The sequence below is a fragment of the Falco punctatus genome, assembly GCF_963210335.1.
Source record: "Falco punctatus genome assembly, chromosome: 4".
In the NCBI taxonomy this organism is placed as follows: Eukaryota; Metazoa; Chordata; class Aves; order Falconiformes; family Falconidae; genus Falco; species Falco punctatus.
The window spans coordinates 8700792-8725597 of NC_137583.1; the positions used below are offsets into that span (position 1 = coordinate 8700792).

General features: G+C 38.0%; 1 protein-coding gene across 18 annotated transcripts in view; it reads left to right on the top strand.

The window, feature by feature from the left end:
• The window catches only part of CACNA1D (calcium voltage-gated channel subunit alpha1 D), a 253243-nt gene that overhangs the window by 140631 nt on the left and 87806 nt on the right, over positions 1–24806 (top strand). For 12 of the 18 annotated variants that reach the window (XM_080384042.1, XM_080384056.1, XM_080384058.1 and 9 more), the window contains 3 exons: positions 3477–3580; positions 15017–15186; positions 24113–24200. In XM_080384042.1, the coding sequence (XP_080240168.1) occupies positions 3477–3580; positions 15017–15186; positions 24113–24200 (362 nt within the window). Of the gene's footprint in view, positions 1–2878; positions 2983–3476; positions 3581–15016; positions 15187–24112; positions 24201–24806 lie in introns of all 18 variants that reach the window. The other 6 variants (XM_080384052.1, XM_080384045.1, XM_080384054.1 and 3 more) reach the window with 1 other exon arrangement.

The window sequence follows — 24806 nt, forward strand, 5'->3', positions numbered from 1 at the left end:
GCTTTTAGGAATTCAGTCTTAGATTAGTGCCAAGGTGTTCTACTAGATTAAGGGTTCCTGAGTTAGGAATGATTTTGATTTAGTTCAGCATCTGCCCAAACCATAGTATTTCTTCTAGCACTGCTTAGCTGCTGTTTCCAATTTTTACATCACAGGACATTAGTCCTCGATAGATTAGCCTAAAACATTGGGCTTAAAATCAAACTGCATAAAGGAGAAGGAAATTTTTTATATGCTATGCACTATGAAGTGAATGAAGGAAATGCAAATCCCAGTTGCCTGTGTTAATAGAACCTCCAAGACAGAGCATGGAAATTTCAGCTTTGTTCCTGGGTAGTAACACAATGCTTGGCTTCTTGAATATGTTCTTTTTGTGGGCAAAAAGAGTGTATCAAGTTGGATTGCAGTGATTCCCAGAGCATTCTCGAAGTAAAATTGTGAATTTTAATATTTCATTTTTTTTCAAAATGAATTTTCAAAATTTTTTCAAAAAGATTTATAGCAGGAAAATGTTGGCATCAACACCAGATGAATTTATGCTTTCACTCTGACTTACAAACAACTGTTTGCTAATAGTCCAGTTCAGTTAGATGCAAAATGCATTCACATGTATTTGAAATGTGAGCGAACTTTTTTTATCAGCTATTGTTAGAAAAACATTTTGCTTGTATCATACGAATAATTTCTCTAAAGCAAACTCAATTCTAAAGTAATTTCATAATTATGAATGTATGTTTTTAAAAAAAGTTAAGTAAATTTTATTCCTAAACCTTAAGGCTAGATGCCTACAATTGAAAGAAGATGCAAAGGGAAACATATACTGGGACAAACCAGAAATTCAGTCTGGGCAATAGGGTTTTTTACTAAATACCTAAGCTTCTTTATGGTTAAGAATTCTCAAATGTGGGGGACTTGCTCTGAGGGAATGGGCACGGATGATAAAAATCAAAACAGCACAATTGATCTCCTTAGGCACCTGACATGCCAAATATTGCTAAAAGTGTTGCACAGGAGGCTAAGTGTAAGGAGGTAAGTATAATGGCAGCGTTATGAATGATTTTATTTCCATATGAATATGCTGTTGCCGAACTGGACTGTGGAAACGTGGGATCTTTTAAAATTGAAGGTAGTGATCCAGCCTCTCTGAATGGCTATAACCCTTCTCCGTTTTAATTTCCCCAAAGTGTAGTTTTATTTTTAGGAAATTAAAAAAAAAAAAAAAAAGGAAAATATCTAAATCACATATATATGTTACACAGTTTTCTTTTTTTTTTTCTAGCAAATCTAAATAATTTTAAGTTACTTTTCAGTGCCTCAGTTCAATTATTAAAGCACTGTAAAAGATGATACATAGAGAGATTATTTTGAAGGATGAAGAAGTTGTGTAAAATAATCTTCTTTGGTTATGTAAGAAGTTTGTTTACTTTAGTTGGTATAAAGTGGCATTATTACAGATCACCATTGAAGAGAAGTGCCTAGGGGTCTTAACCTGCAAAGACTTAATGCGTGTGCTTGTATCTCACCATCCACAGGGCCACCTTGCGGAACCTGAGATTTTGATACATTTTTAAAGATAGAGGAAAAAAAAAAAAAGTAGTACAGTTTGAAAAACGTTTGTTCGCTATGTCTATGTCTATTCCAACAGAGATGTTAAGGGCAGGAGTCACATTTGACTATCGGTAGAGCTCAAAGCCTAATCACAAATTTCAGGTACAACAGATAAACAGCATTCACAGAAGAGGAAAAAGGTTTACCCAAAGATTGTTCCACAATACCATATCCAGTCCTGAATGCTCAAGCAATTTTTATTGTCTGCTGAATTTTCATGGCTAAAAAGCATCTTAAGACAAATCTAATGCAAACTGGTCAGCATAAACAAAAAAGCCAGAATAATTCCTCTTGCATAAGATACGTTTCCGAGAAGTTCCAAGTCAGAGGTTTTTTTGTAACTTACCAAAATGTCTTTTTGCACCTGAATGCTGCACACAAAAATAAATTCCCTGGGGTTTTAAAATATCTGTTTTTCTGAATAGGCCTTTTTAGATTTCCATGGGTATGTTTAAGTCCATCGCCTGATAGGTATAATGAGCTTGCTAGGAATACACTGTGCAAATGGTCTTTTATAGAAGAGTTTGTGTGAGTCTATAAAGTGTATTTAAAGCTCAGTTACATCAACCTTACTTTAAAAAATCAACAAACCAATAACAATAACTTTAACATTGTTCTTTATTTAATTTTTGTTCAGAAGTGTTTCTAGAATATTTCCGTGTTTCTAAAAACGTCTGTGTTTCTAAAATTTGATTTCAGTTTTTCATTTTCCTAAAATTATGTTCATGTTTTTGATGGTAATTCATTTTCATTTATTTCCTTTTGAATTAATTTAAAATGACTGCATCCAACTGTAGTATTTCAGGAAAAAATAATACTGAAATACCATAGTACAGCAAAATATTGCTTGTACTGTTGAGAATATATATTACTGTTTCTTATCTCAAAGGATCATTTGCAGAGCTAGGATATATATGAATTAAAATCCTAATACTTCGATATACTTTTAAAGCATCATTTTAATCAGTGAAATCTGAAATTCATTTCGTGTTCTAGATGTTAAAGAACAGAACTGTTCCAGTGCTCCATTTGTGTTTTCTAATACTTTTTGATCTGAATGTTAGGTTCACTCAGTATTTTGTTTTAGGGTATGTATTAAAAATGCAAAGTGAATGTGGCCAGTGCCTTCTTTGCCGTATTATTCTTCTTTGAATCCTGAAAGAATGCATAGAGTGCTATCTCACCTGAATGATTAAATTCTCTTTTTCTCTGACTCTTCATTGCTATTACTATAGTGATCTACTCTATAAGATCATCTTATTTCTTGCAGATGAATGATGCTATGGGATTTGAATTGCCATGGGTGTATTTTGTCAGTCTCGTCATCTTTGGGTCATTTTTCGTACTAAATCTTGTTCTTGGTGTATTGAGCGGGTAAGCATACACCTTTTTCATCATGAAGGCAGAGTCCTGAATTCAGTTGCCATGAACACACAGGTTATCTTATACAGGTGAGACTTCAGTTGTTGTGACATCTCTGAATACACCTTTATTTCTTCCTCCTCCAATTAGAACAGAAACAGCTTTCTGTAGCTATCATATAAGTAACATATAAACACCAAAATCAGAGTTTAGATGTACCAGTATATATTCTTCGTGTCCATACTTGTGGCAAAATTATAAGAAGGACTAATAATTCTCCGGCACTTATTTAAATGTTACTGTAATTAATCTTCTAAAGCATCACACCTACAACATAATTTGGGTAAGTAAAGAAATTAAACAAGTGCTCATTGATTAATTTTTTAAAAGAATGAAATAAGCCATAAACTTCCAGTGTTGAAACCTACGTGATCTGGCAGCTGCAAAAAGGACTCTGCTGTTTAATGAATGACTGAATCATAACTTATTTCCTTACATTTTTACAGGTAAATGATGCAATAGGATGTGAGTGGCCATGGATCTATTTTGTTAGTCTTATCATCCTTGGCTCATTTTTCGTACTTAACCTGGTTCTTGGTGTACTTAGTGGGTAAGCAGTTGAGTTAACATTGTATATGCTACTGCTACTTGTAAGATGGCCTCTGCATTGACTCAAGCTTCTCAGCAATGGCTTTTTGCATGCACTTGAGACTCTTATGTCATCCTACCAGTGTTTGCCCTTTTGACTGAACTGTGTGATTCTAGTGCCTGTATCTGTCTGACATCACGTTCACCATGCTTGCCAAAAATATTCATTAAATGAGGCACTAATCTCTTTATTCTATAATACTCCGGCGGGGAGAAATGTTATTTTGCACACAGAGATGGGTGGTGCACCTGTACAAATATTCTCCCCTATAGGACAAGTGTCCTTTTCTGAAAGCCCAACTTTTGCTTTTGTTCAAATATCCATAAAATAATTGAAATGTTATTTGTGTTTACCAGTCAGATTGCAAAATATTTTTATTGGGTGCTTCAAGATCTGCCTTATGGCAAGAGTACAGCTAGATTACCTTGGCACAAAGTGTTTAGTGCTTCCTGTGTTGTCCAGCTGTGTACTCCTGTGATAGCCTGCACCAGCAAGCTGATGTATTCATCAGTAATCAAGTATCAATTTAATATACTTGTGAGTGGGAGGCTGTCACAGCTTTTTGTTGGTTTGTGCATTCCAGGCTCCAGCCAAGAACCGAAGCGGTGTCAGTTGTAGCTGTATAATGTGGTTTAAAGCTGTAGGTTATGGCAATAGTTTGCAAGGCTTTCTTCTTGCAGAGCCCCCTCGCTGAGGTTCAGCTCCACTTCCTTTGCCATTTCCTGGTTTCTAACACATTTGAGTTTGGCAAAACTCCAGTTCATGGTAAAGATATTTTCCAATAAGTACATAAAAGGTCCGGCTAGCATTGGAACGCCAACAGAAAATTATTATTATTATATGCATTAGCATTTAGTTATACAAGACATGATATTGTTCTGGCAATCTTAGGCAAGCCGTGCCCTCTTTGTTAGCCAACAGAAAAGTTTCTCTTGCATAGAAAAGCAGCCTGACGTGATAGCTGATGGTGCCGTCAGACTGCTGATGGTGTGTGTACAGGCTCTGCCAGGCTGTGTGTTACGTTTGAAAGCAATTAAAAGGCATGATTATATTCCTGGAAATCAGGCATTCAAACAAAAGTTCCAGTTGCTGATATAACTGAGTTACAAGAGCGTTTTTATCTGATGAGTGGTTTTACAGTTTGTTTATTTAAGTCCTAAGTCATTTATCCATGATAGATCACTGTTGCACCCAGGAAACAAGGGGAAGAATAGTTTTACCTTACTGTCAGAATCACTGTACAAAGCAGATGTTTAAAAGCAAAGAGGTAGTGCTAAAAACACATTGCTGATTTTTAGATTTAATCTCTTCCTTCCAAGACCTACCCTGTAAAGTCTGATTTATACAGTCGTATTGACTGTGATGTATTCAGGGACAAATGTGTAAGTTGCTGCAAAGCGAAGGGCCTGGCTTTCACGTCACAGCCACAATGGACAAACAAAATGAAGAAGAGAAGGACAGTAAAGGAGGGTAGCTGCAGTGTGATTTATTTCTTCTTTTGATACTGTTACCAGGAGCTGTGTGACTAGACTTCCAGTTGAAGTCATTAGAGGATAAGGCTTTCCCAGTTCCTTTCTCTGGCCCTTAAGAAGGTCATAAGCAACAATTAGTTTTCCTCCTGTTGCGTGAAAGTATTCTATGGTAACAGTTAACTAAATATTTCCCTTTTCCCTTTCATGACTTAAATTGTTACTTGTTTCAGATTTTTATGTTTTTGAAAATAAGTTGTGAGGAGAGTAATGCCAGGTTTGGCATTTTGTTACACGTTCGTCTACTGAAGCCTTAGAAATTTAGAAAGACCCTCATAGCTAAGCTTTACATTTGATGTAATACATTTAAAATACTTTATAACGTTTGCAACATTATGATACTTGTTGGAATATGGAGCTGTTCTTTCGCTGCTGTTACAACACAAGGGAAGAGGTGTCCCGTTGCCCTTGTTTTCCATTCTGCAGACAAGAAATCTCCACTGATTTCTAGGTATTGCTTGACCTCTAGAGCTTTAATGCTGTTTAGAACCCTTGCTGGCTTGCTTTTGATTTCCAGTGAACAGAAATAGCAGTATGAAGCGTGATGTGAACTCTCCTTAATTCGTACATTCATTCCTGACTTTTCTGCCATAGTGTTATTTAACTGCAGTGTCACTGGAGTGCTCAGGGTGCTTGATGAATTGTTTGCATCCATGTTTACCCTAAATACATGAAAGAGCCTTCCTAACACTCCAGTTTTTTGTTTTCTGTGCTGAAGATAATTATACTAGTGAAAGGGAGACGTGATATTTATATATCACCAATGATAGATGTTGATAGCAGAATGGGAAAGAAGAAGGGAGTATTCCTATCTACCTATGTTTGGGATGTAAGTGAAGTAAATATCCTGGCTTATTTGTTTGAAACTCTGACAAGGGCCAGTGGAATAGCAGTATACTGATTTATTTTGGTCACTAAATGCCATTAGCATATAAATAATAAATATTTTTACATATTTTTCTATTTAGACCTTCCCGTCTAAATTTTATGGGCAAAAGTGATGTACTAGTGAAATCCTATGGATGTGATTCTATTCCTTAGTGGAAAGCTAGTATTTTTCAGTCAGGCATTGAATATGTAACACATGCACCCTTTGCTTTTTATTTAGGAGTTACTAGCTTTTAGGTTTTATTCTCTTCAAACCATAGCATGAAGCTTAGTTTATGATAAATCTATAAAGTTAAATTTTACTAAACCAGTCAAACTTCAAGGTTGCAAAAATTATGCCAATTTACATGAAAAGCATGGCTTTGCATACAGATTTTTGGAAGTGGAATCTGAATGCCTAATACACCTTTTCTGTATGGAAGCGTTGCTTCCTGTAATCCCAAGTTATGCTGTGTACACTTAAATCTGTCTGCTGTTTTGATCTGTTTGTGGTTTTAAAGTACTCGTTCATTCTCTTTGCACTCCTTTGTTACTCTGTGACCGTCTGCCCCTTTGTATTTCTGTAATGCCTCTTGTGCACTGCATGTTTGATGTGTTTAGATACTGTACAAATGGATGAGAATGATGATTTGGGAGATCTTTTGTTTTACACCTAGCCGTTTCTGAAGGTGAGTATTGCCTGGTGATCCATGTCAGTTTTGCCTGCTGAAGGTGGCGTTCTTAAAAACAGAATTCATACTTTTAATAGCAGATGTGTAAAATAATATAAATAATGTGTGTGTGTGTAATTTGCATGTGGTAAGTATTTTAATTTCTGTGTGGAAGCTGACTGTGGAGGTATTTTTTCTAAATACTGCTTTGAGTAATAAGGACAGAGAATTCACAGGCTTGAGGTAATTCAGCTTTTTCAAAATACTCTATTTTTTACTCTGCATTAGACACTGGTATTATTTGCATTATTCTCAAGGTGGATTCTCAGTTGTAAAGCTATTTCAGTTTGCAGGACTGGCAGGAAAAAGCATTCTAGAAGACTCCAGGTCAGGTTTTAGGAATGGCTTCAGATCCAGCTCAGGCTCTAGTTCATCTCACACATTACAGAGCCAGCTTTAAACAAAGACACCAGAAATGGTTCCGGCAAGGACCTGCACACATTGTTCTAGACCCAGCTCTAGAGATGCTCTCCAGAAATGGTCTCTAGGTTCAGCTCTAGAAAGGGATTAAGGGAAAACCACCTCTGGAGCAGCTCTAGTACAGGCCTCTGGAAAGCTATGGGAAAGGGCTCCAGAATGTGGTCTAAACCCATGTCCAGTAAATGGCCGGGCAACTCAACCTAGATCCAGCTCTGGAAAAGACCTCAAGAAACGGCCCTAGTCCCGCTCTAGGAAACGACACTACAATCGGCCTACGGTCTGTTTCTGGGAAGCGCTCTATGGCCAGCTATATACATCGCTGTAGGAGGGGGCTCAGGTCATGGTCTTGGTCCAGCTTCAGCAGAGGGCTCTGAAGAGAGCTGCAGCTCTAGAGAGAGAGCTCTTGTAGGCTTGAGAGCAGACTTGAGAAACAGCTCCTCCCTGAACAGCTTCTCCCTTTATAATAAGAAAAATTGGCTCTAGATCCAGCTCCAGAAATGTCTCTGGAAATACGTTTGGAAGCGTGGTTCAAAACATGTGCCTGCTGGTAATTTCTTTCATTGCAGTGAATTTAAGAATCTAGCCAGACACCTGGAACCGCCAGCTGTCTTTCACACTGAGACTGCATTTCTGCATGCTTGCAATATTTGGTAGAACAGAGCAAAATTCTTGCAGCTCTGTATTCAGCTGTCTCTGCATTTTCATTATCTTGGGCTTGTATACATTTTGTTCATTCACGTTACGAATTTAAAATTGTATGTGGCTCAGAAGAATTGTTTTACCTCCTAGCAGTGGCAAGGTGATCATGATGTGGTCACAGCCTGTTTTGATTGCTGTCTCTTTTGAGGCAGCAGCAGGGAGTGGGTTCAGCCTGTAAGAGACACCAGAGCACTTTTTCTGCCCTTGTAAAAATTCCTGTGGTTGTGATGCAAGGGTTAGGCACGGCAGCTTTGGGGCTGCTTCACACTTGATGGAATGGCACCGAAATTGCAACTGAAGAGCTGGGTTCTCCAAAGTCATGAAGTACCAGACACAGAATTTGGGAGCTGAGGACGGGCCTTCTCCAAATATTTCAGGATAAAAGACCAGAGCATATAGTGACTATTGGTGCAAGAGACAGTGAGCTGAAATTAGAAAGTTAATTTAGAAATTATAAATTTAAGGTTATTAGAAAGATAACAAATAAAGCTAAACCTTAAAAAAGGGAATTGAGAGACACTCCTCCGCCCTGAAAGTACCTTTAAAAGTATGTTGAAAGTTAAAATAAATGTGCCAGTAACTCAGCATACATTAAACTATTTTACTATGAACAGAGAAAATAATACATTACAAAACTTCACAACTTATTTATCAAGAGGCATGGCTTTTAATGATGCATGGTAATCTATTCCTGAAGATAGTCATCGTTAGGGGATGGCTTCTGCTGACAGTGTTTTCTGCTCAAAGCATTAGTATTTCTTTGGGTAGCCATGGGAACAAGTAAGACCTTTTAAACACACTTTAATAAATCTCTGTAAATTGATTTTATTGCCTTGCTAAAGGATAGCAAAGCGTAAGCTTTGACATGTCCTTACATATATCCTCCTACATGCAAGTCTTGCAGGTTAGTAAGAGAATGTTAATCTTTTCCATTTCTTTCCCACAGTATTATTTGCAATCTATGTACATAATGATTCTAAAAGCTCACGGTGTGTACTCATCCATGCTAATCTCACAGCAATATCTGTCAATTAATGTCATATAAAATATGTTGGCACAGATAAGCTTATACACCTAAGAACTGTTGTCTACACTATATATGGACAAAATTGTAGAGAAAGACATTTTAGTAATGATGCACCAAATAGAAAACAGCAGTGAACTGTCATCCATAGTCCTTCAGCAAAAGGGAAATTAACTGGTTTTGGCAGTGTTCGTTTTCACAGCAGAGGGAAGGCTCAGTAAAAACCCAACAATTTATGGATAAAATTTTAACTGCCTCACGTAGATAAACAGAATATACATTTGAAAAGAGGAGAGGGACTTCAGTTTTAGATCTCAGCAAGTTATGAGTTAAAGCAGGTTTTTTTGATTGCTCTGTGGCTGGTAAAAGTAAAACTCAAACACAAAGAGGTACAAACTAAGGAAATACTATCCTTGACTGATATACTAACAAAAATAACATAAATAACCCTAACTGCAAATGCTTCCAGCTGTAAGCAGCAGTAACTCCAACCAACTGCTTTAGACAGAGACCACTGAAGTCAATAGGGGTAGTTCAGTTCTCTTGAATAAGAGCTCGAAGGGAACTGATTTTATTTCAGTCCTGTCCGAAGTTACCACACCAAGGGATCAGTCCTGTGAGATGCTTGCTGCTGAGCTCCTGACAGGTAAAAAGCCACATCAGTTTCAGAAACTGTTGGCAGTGCACATCGCCATGGTGGGATGGCTCCACTCTGGGGTATGGTCCTGTGCTTGGTGCTGCCAGTTCCTCCTCTAAGAAATCCAGTGTGTCCTGAGCCAAACGGGTCTCTGCTCAGGACAGAAGGAGCGCAGCTTAATACGTAGATAGAGTAACAGTCTGAAGCATCAGATCTCAGTTTTGTTGCTCTATCAGATTGTTCCCTGTCTTGAAATTCCCACAGATGATCCCATTGTATTGGCGTGCACTCTGGCACAGTAATTCTACGCAGGCCCTCTGCTACGCAGAGGTGGTGCTGGAGCTGTTGAACATACATTTTGTTAATTGCTAATGAACTACACGGAAATAACTACGGGTAGGTTATACCAGTTTGCATTACCCCATCAAGAACATGATGCTCCTTGCTCAAGGAAAATTCCTGCTAGAATCTTTTTTTGTGCTGCAGAAATAATTCTACAGTACTCAGCCTGTGCATTTTTATTTCTAAAAGAAGAGGTAACAATGATGTATACAAGTCTCCGGTAATTAAAGATATGATGTTCCTTAACCTTTTTTATGTCTCTCTACATCTGTTGCACATTACATCCAGCTGTGTGCTGTTGTCCATGGTTATTTGTGCAGTTTGAGCAGTTTGAGTTCTCTGATTTGATTCAGCTCATTTGTTGGTTGGTATGGTTACCACTGTTTGAAACCTTTTCTGTGAGTCTGGTGGCCAACACTGTACTCCTGTGAGTACATTTTTGTTATTACGTGACTTCCCTGTGAATAAATGAGAGTCTAGGATGTCTGGGTGACAGTTCTACATATAGCATTAGCATCACACTTTCCACATACCAGACCCTGTGTGCAGTAAGTTGCAAACTGCAGTAGATGAATTCTCTCTTCTGTTGCATTTGCAGTGACACACAAGGACAGTAATACAGCCAGCAAAGAGTTAGTGTCCTGGTTTATGTTTAGACATCAAAGGCAACTGTTTCCTATCGTCAGTGCCTAGTGATGCATGGGAGATACAGCAACACTAATGTTTCTGTACAAGCAATGAAAAACGTCTAGCCTTTAGAACTTCCAGCTAACAGGAGGCCAGTATAGGTTTCTTTTTAATTGTTATGTCCATGAATTACAGACAGAAGGAAGAGTATACCAGATACACATTTAAGCAAATTGTTGTATTAGGATTTTTGGTTACTACGTCCCTGCCTCAAATTAAGATGTGAGAACCAGAAAGCTGTGAGTCTCAGTAGGTACTCCCTGCTGCCACCTCCACCTTGTTGCATCAGACCGTTCCCAGCTGATGCATACCAGCAGGACTTATTTCACTCAGCTGAAGAAAGAAAAACCTGGCATGAAAATGATTGCCCCAGACAATCGAAGTGTGAACTCAAAACCTGCATTTTATATGCTTCTGCCTCAACAACAATTGATGATGATGGTGTCATGCCTAAACAGAGAACTGAGATCATCCTTCTGAAAGGAGACAAGGAATTTTTGGGCAATAAAAATAAAAGTTGTGTTTTGTATAGTAGCTTAGTTATCACTAAAAATAAGTTAGATTATATAAAGGTGAGTCTCCATATAATGATTTATTTTGCAAGCCATGTCTCCTTTCTGCTGCAAGTGCAGTTGACAGTTATTTACACCAGCTGCAATTCAAAGCTTTGCCCAGTTCACAGGATATTGTCACATACTGCAATTTTAAGTAATTTAACTAGATCAAAATTAGGCTGGCTAGGTCTAGGTTGTCTGATACATTTGCATTTGCAGTGAAATCAAAACCTGAATTGCTTCTAGGTAGCAATAGAGTGTTTTGAAGAAAAGATTTTTTTGAAGGCAAACAGGTAATTATACAAGGTGTCATTATACAAGTTACTCAGATCTGCTTTATAAGATTCTTTAGAAGTAGCGATTTGCAAAAAGCTCTTTCTAGCCCTGCTAGCCTAAAGTTTTAATTTTGAACCATATTATCCTGTAAAATAAGAGACAGTAGTAAGCTTGGCTTTTCTAGTTGTTGAAATTAGAACAAAAACATGTTCACTGAGCCCTATGCTTTATGAAAACAACTTAAATCCCTTTTACTATTAAACTGAAATTTTGCAGGCAATCATTTCACATATGCTGGTGTCAAATCAGAGTGGTTCCTAAGGATCTGACAGTTTGCAACTTGGGTGGAGACTGATTTAAAACACATTTTAGTGGAGAGATGCTTATGAACGCTACCATAGTCACAAGAGCCCTTTGAATACATTTTTTGTCAGTTTAGTCAATGAACAACACCCCCACCCCCCCCACCCCCCAAATGCCAGATCCAGGTAATCTTATCAAAGCAGAATGAAATATATATATTGAAGTTGGCTCAGTCATTTGTGAAACCAAGTATTTACAGAGCTTAAATACACTCACCACAATTGATGTGCCACTTCCTAAGCTTGTCTCGACTTTGTAGGCTTCTGGACTGAGTGCTGGGCTGGTGACAGTCAGGGAGACCAGTTCAGGCCCTTGGTCTGACCACCTATCTGCTTACATATACATATGCATATACATATGCATATGCAGTACCTATGCTGCTTACATAGCCAAAGGCTTTTTCTTTCTGCCCTGGACCCAGCCTATGCCCTCCATGGCCACCACGTGCTGCGCAAGCAGCTGTCTTACTCCTCCTTCCAGGACATCAGCCAGTGTCTACGTATCTTTGTCTAAATGTCCAAATATCTTGCGGTGAGAATATCTTGTCTGTCAGAAGCTTTAAAGAGCCAATGTCTCTCCTTCATCTCATGCCCATCATCTTGCTCAAATAACTTCTTGTTTCTTGGGAAAAAATACTTTTGTTCTGCATTTTTCCTCTGTAACAGGAAACTCATTACATTCCGATTCTATTTATTCTTATTCGTGGTATTTTGATAAAAGGAATACTTACATATGTGTGTCTGAGGTTTGTAGCTTCATTGTTACTGTGATAGAAAAAAATACCATAGCACTAGATTACTCCCTTCCCTAAAAAAAATGCAGTCTTCTCAGGTGTTAATCTTCCTTGTAAATGGTTGGCTTTTAAAAAGAAAAGTAAAATTTTTAAATATCATTGAAATCAAGCACCATTGCATCAACCCCCACTGATAAATTGCAGTAGCATTTTACAAGACAATGTCTGACTTCTGTGCTGCCTTAAAGGGAAAGGTCATAGTTAGCTGTGTGCATAAAAAACTTTAATTCTCTGCATGCAGCCATTTTAATGTAAAGTCAGAGTTAAAAGGCAGTTCAGTAATGGGTGAAGTGCTGTTGAAAATATCAGCCTTGGCAACTGTTTCATTTTTAAATGGTTTCTTTCATTCTATATAATAACAGCAGCTTTCATGTTACTTTACCCACACACATCACATAGCCTTCACCCTAATGAAAAACAGCCGAAGGACTGAGCTGAACAGAACACAAATAGTTAGGAAAAGCTAGCACGACTTGTTACTTCTGATTTTGGGCTGTGCCATGATAGGGTTTTTTTTTCCCCAAAGATACTGCCTACGGAATGAGAGTTGTGGGTATGTGGCCTCGATCAGATGTAAGGGATGGTCTCTTTGACACTGTCTCCGGGAGAAGCTTAAACCCGGGGTTCCACAAACTAAACGGTTTCTTATAGGCTTATGACATCTTCTGCCAAAACAACAAAGCTTTTAGTTTTGTTTATTTAAAAAGCAATTACACCTCAGAGAGATCTGTTGAGCTTTCTCTTTGATGAGCGTTTTTGCGAAGAGCTGGCCCTCTGCAGGACCTCGTCCCTGGGTGCTGGGTGAAGGGTTGCAAATGCAAAGCAAGAGCTGGCATTCTTCAGCTCCATTACAGTGCCGTCAGCTGGAACAGGATCATCTCCACATGCCAATCCACATTTTTGTTGAATTAAGTCCTCAGCTGTGTAAGGTGTAGTGCCTGCTTCTTAGTTTTTGCCACAGAAAGCTTTTTAGCTTCTGTAACATAACATTAAAAAAAATAACAAGATCTGCGTGGTTGCATGTAAAGAGTTTAACTCTTAAATTTACTCATGTCAAAACAGAAAATTAGAGTTTACATGTGTTTGAAGGCTGCAAATGAAATAATAACAATAAAAAAAAACAACAACCAACCATGGAGGGATGATACCTTTGCAATTCTAAATAAGTAATGTCTGTCACCAAACTGAAATACTATGTTGAAAAATCATGAGATTTTCTATTATTCTGCTATATTTTGTTATCAGGGCAACTTCATGTTGATAATTGTGTTCACCTTGTTAAAATATTTTCAAGTCTTACATAATTTCCTAATATTTTTCCACTTGAAAAAGGATATTATTGAGTGCTTTAATAAATTTCCCTTTCCGAGCATATTAAGTAGGGAATATTTTCAAGTGAAAGTTCTCAATAAATAAAAGGGTTGCAAGTTCATAGTAAATGAAATTACTATGGCCATTTTTTAGTTCTAATTTCAGCCTTAACAAAAGATTAATAGGTTAGTCAGAACAGGCTTAATTTTAAATTTTGAATCAGTGCACACTTAAACTAGTGTGTGAAAGATGGTCGCCTACCCTGATCATGCACGTTGATACGTGGGCGAAAGGGCAGTCTGATCTTTCTGTTGGAGGGAGTTACACTATTTGGAGCTGTGTGTCACACCAAATTTTTTAATGATGTTGGTATATGGAATGTTGTGGTGCAATAATTTAGTTGATAATTACCTTGAGTTATATTATCATTAAGGGGGATCGTAGATCCAATTCAGGTTGGAAGAGACCTCAGTAGTCTATTTTATCCAACCTCCTTCTCAAAAAGCATTTGTCATTCCTTCATAATTTAGGGATTGACCCAAATCATGAACTTGAAATAGAGCAATGAGACAGAGGGTTCAAGTTATGTAAAGGGATGCATTTCTGGTCTGAGAGCGAACGCATTTCTAGGTTCTGTTACAGAGGGCAAGAGGGCAAAACATCCAGATCTCAAACAGAATGGGAGTTTATTAGTGGAATTCTGTGAACCACACACTGAAGCAAGAATAGAGTTGGATAATAAACTCTGGCTGGAAGGGGAAGGAGCTTAGAACTGGCTGCCAGAATTTCACTGAAACTAATACTCAGCTCTCTGTAATTACTTCATTATTGCAAGTCATTTTCTCTTTGTAGCTGTTAGATAAAACTGATTTTAAAATCTGTATAGAAGAGCACATAAGTAACTACATATGGAAAGAGTCAAGGATACTGCTTGATTTTCAATTAAATCATAAAAGCTGTGAAAGTTTTGGTGTATTGTTGTAGGGATGTGGCATGATTTCTTTGCACCACTATCTTGTTTCCAAAGAAGCTCTCAAATCTTCAGTATAATTTATTCCATTCATTTTCTATGTCAGTATGTTATTCTTCAGTGTTAAGACCTAGATCGAAACGCCTGGGAGTTCGATAATTAGTATTTTTTTCTGCTTTATCTGAATTTGATAGGGAATTTTCCAAGGAAAGAGAAAAAGCCAAGGCCCGAGGTGACTTTCAGAAGCTACGTGAAAAACAGCAGCTTGAAGAAGATCTGAAGGGCTATTTAGATTGGATTACCCAGGCAGAAGACATTGACCCTGAGAATGACGAAGAGGTTGATGAAGAAGGCAAGCGGAACAGTACGTATTCTTTACCCTGTGCTGCTGTGTGTGACTGCCTTTGTGTTAGCGGGGGGGAGGGCAGCCTCAATGATGTCGCTTTCTGATTTCCAGCTTGCGAAAGTGTTCGTTAGCAGAGCCACCGTGCCTGTTAGTGTACTGATACTTGGTCATGGGAGATAATTCAGGATCTTGCAACAAAATTCTGCTCTGAGCTGTCCATGTACAAATCGTTGTCTGCACTCAGTCACACTGAGACTTAAACCCTGCTTTATTTGTGTTCTGTAACAAGTTAGTGCATGCAAGCTATGTGCCACTAAGTATCGTTGTAAATCCGTAGTCAAGACGACTGTGTGTTTACCTGGAAGTGCGTACAATAGAAATAATAATAATATAAAAAGTTTAAAAAATACTGTCAAAACTACAGCAAAGAAATAGCCGTGTGCCAACAGTGAGGATTTTTTTAAAGTTTTGAAGTGTGGAAATGATATTCTGGATCTTGGTGTTCAAGAAAGCTGTGTAAAATCTTTTTTACTAGATGAATGTGAAATAAATAAAATGGGATTTTTGTTCACACTGAGAAATAGAACTATCCCTTACTTAAAATGTATTTATTTGGCAGTAGCATATAGTTATATTTATGGGTAAGGTAATATATGCTGTAGTGACCATCTAGTGCTTCTGACCCAAGTCCTAATGTAAAGGAACCATCTAGTTTCATGATATTGCAACAACTGTAAAAGTTGTAATTGATTTTTCTATGTCATAAATTTTGAGTAACAGCAGTATTTTAATGTCATAATTCAGTAGAGGTTGTTTTAGCCTCTTAGCTGTGTTTACATAGTAGCAGTCAAAATTTTTATGAGAGCTTTTAGTGCTGTACATAAATAAGCACATGGATTCAGGATGTGGTTTATCATTTAATAAACAGTTTATATATAAAATAAATAATATAAAATTTAAATAATTAAATCAATAAAAACATCATTTAATAAAAATTAAATATAATTTAATAAATAAAAAAGTCCAAATTTCAATACATATACTAATGCTAAATACCACCTTATTATTCAGCTGATACTCTGGAAAGTCATGATATTTATTTAGTTAGTTACTGTTGAGTATGTATTAAAAAATGCATCTGCAAGTGGTTTGTTGAAGGCAACTCAGAATATTATTTTCTGTGTTGAAATAATACGTTATTACTGTTCTTTTTCTTCTAGTGCTGCTAATTTATTGAGAACTGTTCTTTTAAACCATAGTACTTTTCAGAAGCAGTAGAATAGTGACAATTGTGTGGTTTGATATTGAAGTATCTGTTTTTAAACTTATCTGTATATTGCATGTAGTTAAGTTTTTAAAAATCTTTATGTTTTTGAGTTTCAGAATTTTATTAGCCCTGTAGTTCACATAAAAGCACGGTGTAAATCCGTGTTACTGGAAGGATATGATGGTTTTATGGGAGGCTGGAAGGCAACTTGTGGGTTGATGTCAATGTCAGCATCACCCAGAAAGGAATAGTTTATGCCTATACGAAAATCTGTAGCACAGAGTTTTTATCTAGAGCAGAGCAAAAAAGCCAGAGTTCACTATACTTTGTTATTGCTACTAATGTTGTGTGGAAGGAATATAGAAACTGTGGGTTTGAGTGTCAGTATAAAATCCTGAAGTAAAAGATTGCCTTTTTTATGGAGTAAATATGTTTTATACAAGATTGTCATGCAGAATTGTGGATGATGCTGAATTTGCATAGAATTTTGGACAGCGATACTGTCAGCGATGGTGCTGATGGACTTGGTCTTCACATCTGCAGGTGAAATCCCAGGAACTTTTTGCATCCTGTTCAAACTGGATGTTTGTTAATATGCTGTAAAAGAGCCATTTGCTCCAGCATTCCTTAAACAGCTTCTAGGTCATATAGATCTTTCATAAATCCGAAAATACTTGTTTGGTAATTGAGTTTGAGAGAGATTTTGGCTCTGAACTGTTAACTTCGACATAATTTTAGGGTAATTTAAGAGTTGGAGAAGACTTACAGAGTAAAAATAGGAGGAAAGTAATTGAAAGAACTTTTAAACAAATCCCAATAATGTAATTTCAGACATGCATATGTATTTTGAGTGGAAATTTCCAGCAAATTGGCAACGTCCTAGGCAGTGCTCTGGGTCTGTGCACATGTGCTTAAATATGTGGCTTGGAATTTCATTTTTAGTATCAGTTGCAACAGGGTGTAAAGGAGGAGGGGTTACTGAATTGTTCCACCTCCTTGCATTCAGTACAAACTGCTGCATATCACATTGCGTGGGGCAGTATGATGAGAGACAGCATGAGCCGTCTGTGCAGCCACAATGTGGGAAGCTCTTGGGTCAGGAGCATAGTTATGATAATGAGCTACCTGTTTGGGAGTCAGGTGCAATTTAGGTAGTTATCACCAGGTTAATAATCTTGAGTAGTAAGCTTAGGAAATAAATTTAGTCCAAATATACCGGTGATGTGTTTCTAGAACTGTCTTTGAAGCATAAGGTAGGGCTGGGTCCCAAGATGGGCAGAGGAGTAATTTGCAGGCTTCTAGGCAGCTACATCCTTGAACACCTAAACCTCTGGATGATCAAGTTTACTACTGATTGACGGTGATGGAAGATCACCATAATGCTATTCAACGATGTGGAAGAGCTCTGGGTTTAGGATACAAAAGGTCTCTTCTCTCCATGGTAGGAAAAGGTACACATTTCAAGGGTAGTTAACTCGGTGATTAATAGCTTCTTACATAATGCTTTAAAAATGTAGTTTAGGTTTCGGCAACCCCAGCATTTAAAAATGTCTAACCAGAGGAGCCGTTCAGTCACTTAGATATGACCCCCCTGTATTGGTACGTCTCTGTGGCTGCTCGCAGGCGGCGTTCAGTGCTGCTGGACGATGGAATGCCGCTGGACGACTGGCATTATACATACACCTTTAGTAAATATAAGTATTACGAACCAGTAGCCAGTTACCCTGAATTTAATGAAAAAAAATTGCCATTGACTTCAAAGCACTGAAAATTTAGCTCAGAATGCAGAAACCAGAGAGAAGTGAGGGATGAAGCGCTGCTCGGTGGCGCTGCCGGTACCGTCGGTGTTTGCCTAACGTCGCTCGTGTTGTGTGTGTGTCTGTGGACACGTGTTTATTCTTTGCGTTGCAACTGCTGCCCTCTACTGTGCGAATGCTGGAATTACACGTGCGTAACGCGAAGGGGTTACACTGGCTGACCTGATGGAAGAAAAGAAGAGAAGCAGGCTCAGGTGCTTTGGCCGTTCTTCCAATAAACATGGTAAAACGCGCTTCTGGTTTGCAGTTGAAGTTTCTCTTGTGCCAGTGCTGCATTCGATGTGTTGGCTTGCGAAAGCAGACATTGTATGCAGTTTCTGTAACGGAGGCACACACATCTCTAGCATGGAGGGACTCGTGCATGCGGTTCTGCTCGTGTAAGTGCATGTTCACACCAGACTGGTGCTGCCGTGCTTGCCCTTCCTACAGCAGCTTCTTTAATCTATTTACATTTCCGCTGAAGTGTCTTTGTCTGGGACTGCTATTGCTGAAGCATAGGTTTTCTTTCCCCAAAGTGAGGTAAACCAGATAAAAAAAATCATTTTAAATTCAGCTATGAATAAATTAATCAAAGTATTCTACGAGCTCGATAATGGATCATAGTGTAAGCTTAGAACAGTATAATATTTACTATTTATTTATAATACCGTCATAATACTTCTAATGTAGACTCTACCAAAACATGACAAACTCTTACTGTATCTCTTTGATGTTTTTGTTTCTGTAATTTGTATTTTATTCCATTTCTTTCCTACCCACAATGGGGATGGACAGGGGTTTTCGAGTACGATAGTTGTTTTAAAATCTGCGCTCTTTTAATACTGGCAAATATACTGATTTGACATTATCACTATTGTAGTTAATTAGGAGATCTAGCTTTAATCCTACGTACAACAAAGTTATTGGAGCAACTGACTTCCTTGTTGTCCTAAGAATCACTGTTGTGTCTCAGACTAGGCTGGCAAATTTGATTCAGTTACTTTAGAGAATGCAGAGTATTAAGTCAATAATTGTCAGGACCCAATGGACTAATTTTTTACAAGTACTGAGTCTGCATGAAATTATGGTTTTTTAATGGTTACATGTATAATAGCTTACACAGCTTTACAGGCGGGAATAATTTTTCCATAAAACTTGCTAAAAGGCAGTCGTTGCCGTTTTGCTTTGGAAATGTGTTTTGACATAGCCTTTAAACTGGCAGGTTCAGGTTCTGATGTCAGTCGTGAGGCAGCATGGAACTGGCTGAAAACTTACTGTCATCTACCGCCTGCAAATGCTGCCTTGCTACTAGTATCTGCTCTTGCTAGTCGGAAACGTTCTCAAGCATGTGTCCACTGACTCAGTTTCATCTGTCTTGCAATACCTTTTGTGAATAGGATTTTTCCAAAGTACAAATTGGTGCCCTAAGTCTATTGTTTCTGTATTTGTGAGACTATTCTGCTGATCTGAGTACCTCACACTTAGACTTCCACTGGATTAGAAATCCCACCCTAAATATTTTGCTTTGCATTACCTCTACCTCTATTTCTATTAAAAGCACCGCATCTGCAGAGTATGCATCATTCCCAAGATTCACGGTACCATCCTTCATGCTGGAAGTGGTTTGTTGAGTGATGCTTCTGTAATGAAGACTGATTATTTTGCTCTACTTCCACTGCTCTGCAACCATTCAACCTTATATTGTGTTTCCATGGGCTGCCTATAAAAAAAAAGACAGCCTATAACAATGATTACTGATAATACCAACATTAAATCTGCACTGTGAAAACAGATACCTTGCTATGGTATCATGTAGAACATCTTCCAGGCAGCCCCTCCTTAAACTGTGTTTACCCTGAGGAGTTTCACAGTCAGAATCGGTAGTACCGCTTCTTCCTGATGTGTTTGATGGGTGTACAGCAGGCTTAGGAAAATTTGAGATGAATTTGCAATGATAATGTTGCCTCTTCAGGGATTTTTTTTTTCTTGGTTCTGTTTTTGTGTTTGGCTACTTGAAAGATTTGGTGTAAGGGATTCAGAAAAATCCATGTGCTGCTTTGAGAAAGAATTAGGAGAATTTTGGATTTTGGAGGTCATGGATTTGGTCGGATGTTACTAGCAAACAGAGGATGACCATGTTGCAAGGTTGATCTAATATTTTGCCAGTATAGTACCTTTTTTATTAATTTTAAGATTCTCTCCAGTAGTTATTACTGATTATCTGACAAGCTGTGCAGATCACTGCACTTCTGCCGCAATTTTCCTTCAGCACGTGTCACCAGAAAGCTACCCAGAACTCATCAATGCGGAAATGAGATCAAAATTTGGATCAAAAATGCATAGCTGAAGTTGAACCAGATTAAAATATTAATTATATAATTTCTAGAGGGAAACATTTGGAACAATAATGCTTGCCACTGCAATTCAATAATTCAGGGTGTAATTTAGCCTGCAGTGACACTAAATTGCCATATCGCAGGATTACAGAATTTATTTCTTCTGACTCCAGCTGGCTAGGACATCCCAATGCTGATGGACACTGACTTGCTCTTAGCTGTGCCTTACTGATGTTATGTCCTGGAGTGAAGTCTGAAATCCCCGCTCCAAAATCTGAAAACTGTTTAGAGTAAATAGTGAACATTATAACATGAGAAAATCTATTTTCTTATCTGCAGAAATAAAATGTAGTAGTTGATATATTTGACGTATTTTCTGTAGGCTTAGGGAAGTGTTAAGCTGCATGCTATATGGGTGGTTTATATTGCCTAATGCAAGTATTCTTTTATTTGAAGCCAGTTACCATAATTGAAGAGAGCTGATACGATCTAGAAATCTAGATAATCTTTCCAGAAGAATGCTAGTAAAATAAGGGCAAGAGGTGAATAAAGAATAGAGAAAACTTGGTATCTTCCTTTGAATACTGGAGTACCAGTTTAAAGATCTCAGAGCTGGCCTTACTGAAATCAGATGGTCTTTCCAAAGTGCATTCCATGTGCTGCACTTTTCCCGGGGAACACCGCCCCCAAAAAGCTGTGGCCATGAAACTGAGTCTTTGCAAGACTTGCCAGGCTGCTTGCATTAGCGCGAGTGGATGTGGTCATGCAGTGAGTGCCATTGCTGTTCTCTTCTGGCTAAAGGTTTAATGACTTGCTAGCATTGCTGGAGCTAGACTTCCACCTGGTGCCTTTCCTCAGGACTTCTGTCAAGTTTTTCTTTTGGCATATAAATTACACTATAATGGTAGCTGGGTTTCTAATGTAAACTGACCTGTCAGTGGTTCTTTTCTTCCTTTTCTACTTTTGTAACACAGCACCTGCAAGTCACTACTAAAGCTAGAGCAATAACCCTGCCTGAAAGAGCGAGTAACATTCTGCCTGTATTTAAGAATTAGCAGAACTGACATTGGCTTCAATGGGGACAAAGGTTTTTGTTTTTCTTTGGTATTTTGTTTTTCTTTGTGCAGTCACGTTCAAAAAGGGCTGGTATTTCTTACTGTGGGTTAACAAACGCATCACGTCTGGGTAGACTTGAATTAAAATTATGTTACTTTACACTTTTCTAAAAATTATTTGGCATATATTAAAGCAATTAGCATTTGTGTGACACTGAGTGACACTTTGAGGAACTGGATTCTAAGTACTGCTTTTAGATGAGGGAAGGGTTGATAAATTTGAAAGACAAGTGTGAGACACATTGCACATGTAATACTTGCAAAAGTGGGACTATGTTTTCATGGCAGCTCTTAATAACAGTGTCTGGAAAAAAGACTTCAATGCTCTTATTTTGCAGTTGCCCATCACAAGTGCTAAAATGTTCATCATGTGGTGGTTGCAACAGTGTGCAAGTCACCCAGGACAAGACAACCATTTCCATTCTTTAACAGACAGGGGAACTCCCTGCATTTATTGCAAAAGACCCTGGCAGTTTAAAATAAAAACTATTAGTTCTGAAGATCTGCAACTATGTCTGAAATAATTTAGGGGTTTTTTTTGCCTATCTTAAACCCTTGGAAATGTTAATACTTTAATTTGGATATCATCAAACATTGTTTGCTTTACTTTTGAATTAAATTCCTTTTGAACTCTGTGAAGCTGTGAAGTTCACACAAGACTAGCAATATCCTCTTTTTTTTAAACTAATTTGTAAGGAGCATCACGATATTAGAATCGAGGCGCTTGCAGGTGCTAACCAGAAATTTTTCATATATAAAGCAATTATGGTAATATTTTAAAAGAATTATCTAAACAGAATAACCTTGTGAAAGAAGGTTTTGCTGTGCTTACTGTCTGAAGTGCCTTGTTTATTCAAACACCTGCATGGACGTTTTGGACCGTCCTTTGTTATGCCAGCTCCGTGTTTAACATTTCATATAAGGATGGGGACGTTTATGGGGACAGATTCTCAGCTTTTGCAAATAGTAGCTGAGTATCTAGCCTCATGGACCTGTCAGTCTCTCAACTTGGATGGAATCGATGGGCATGGAAACCAAACTGTGTCAGTGTTGAGGCAACACAGGGGCTGTGCAGAGAAACTGTGATTAACGGTTCTCATTTTGTACCCGATCTATAGACAAATCAGAAAATTCAGGGTCTGATTCTTGAATCTCACTTACATTAATGTTATTTTTTTATTTTTTATTATTATTTATTATTATTATTATAATTATTAAATTAAGGCTGCTTTAGGCTACCAGAACAGTAAGACATGCCTAAAAGAAATAGGCGTTGTAGCCCTTCTGCCCTCAGTACTCTCAGCCCACAGGCTTTGGCTTAAACCCTCCCCAACAGAACAAACCAACCAAACAAAAAAACAACCAAGCAAATCATCCAAAGGGCAGAGGGCAGACCCCAGAATACCTTTACGATACACTGTTTTTCTTTTATTCTTGCTGTTCTACAGTAATTTCAGCAAATCTTCCACCTCTCTTCTTTTTTCCTACTTTGTGGTATTTCTACTGTATAAACTAGCAACATTAACTTTACATTTTTCTTGTTCCTGAGGTTTTCCTTCCATGCTTGCTTTGCAGACATGGGAGTAGTGTTCTCCCGTGGGAAGTACTGAGAACGCTGGCTGTTCATAATTTCCTAACACCTTCGGACATATGTTGTCCTCCCTCTATATTTCAGTTGAAGTTAAATGGTGATGACCAATCTGCAAATGAGTTTTGTCTGAAAAACCGTTAGCTACAATTGCTAACTATTCAGTAACAATCGGCTGTATGTACAGTAATTCACTGCGTAACAAATACAGTAATCCTCTTTTTATTAGTAGTAATTCCCACCGTCCTTTGTAGTAGCCTTGCTGCCATTCCCAGTGCTCCTTGCTGCCAGCTCACGCAGTGTTTGCAGGCACAATTACTTTCTGGCATCTTGCCTTGATAATTTGTAATGGAAGTGAAAGCACAGGGTGGTCAGTATGATCACAGTGTGATAGTTCCTATTTTCCGAAGAACATTGGTGCTAGTTCTTGGAACTAGTGAGCACGTTAACAAAACTTAAACTGATAAGCACCTCCAAAGTGTTAACGGAACACTTAAAATGGAAGGTCACAAAACCTAGCTCGGGTTTATTTCTTTACTAGGGGTAGCATGTGCTTTGTTACAAAACTCTACCTTGTATTCTGTAGTGCATTCTCAACAGTTTTGTTGAATCACTGAAAAGAAACAAGAGAAAAGCTACAAATACACTCTGGAATTCCCTGTGCTTTCTGCTGTTAGAGGAGGAGGACTGGTGAAGTGTCTGACTTCATCTGCTGTTCCTCAGATCTTCCCGGCTCTCTTTAGACCTGCGAAAAGTGGAGGCATTCTTGCAAAGGAACAGATCGCATTGTGTGTAATGCCATGCTTAGCCAGCAGCCTAAAGCAATTTCTGTCTCCTAACAGCAAGCATGCCCACCAGCGAAACGGAATCGGTGAACACGGAGAACGTGAGCGGAGAAGGAGAGAGCCCAGCATGCTGCGGCAGTCTGTGGTGAGTACATGGGCGGCTTTCAAGCACCCACCCTCATCGTCTCAAGATTTGAAAGAAACATTTGGTCCCTGTTGTTTATTTAGCCCAAACTGCTTTCAAACAGCCCAGCTTTGTATGACACGTGGGGTTTTTTGCCTTTCAGTAGTTTAATATTAGGCCAATTATTATAGCATTAAAGCATTCCTGAAATTCTCAAGTTAAGAAGGTTTAACAATTCAGTTAAACTTCCAGTGGAGTCATCTTTTCCTGAAAGCTTTTATAAAATATAATTACTGTCCAAAATAATAAGAAAAGAACAGAAGTCTCCTATGACATGAAAAAAGAAATGTTTTCAGTTAAATTGTGCATGGTCTGGAGAATATGTATTTTTTTAGGCAATAACTGAATGTATGGGAGTATTTCTGTGTCCCGTGGTGTTTGCTATTTATTTGCTGAGATTTTCATGACTTCCAAGCAGCTTCTACATAAGCAGTTTATTTACTTAGTTTTAAAAGAGATTTCCTTTCTTTCACTTAAAAAATTTGTAAAGCTTTTAGAATGGTATTTCAGAAAATAAATAACAGGCAATAGAATTTCAGCATTTGTGATGCATTTTGTTAAAAACTT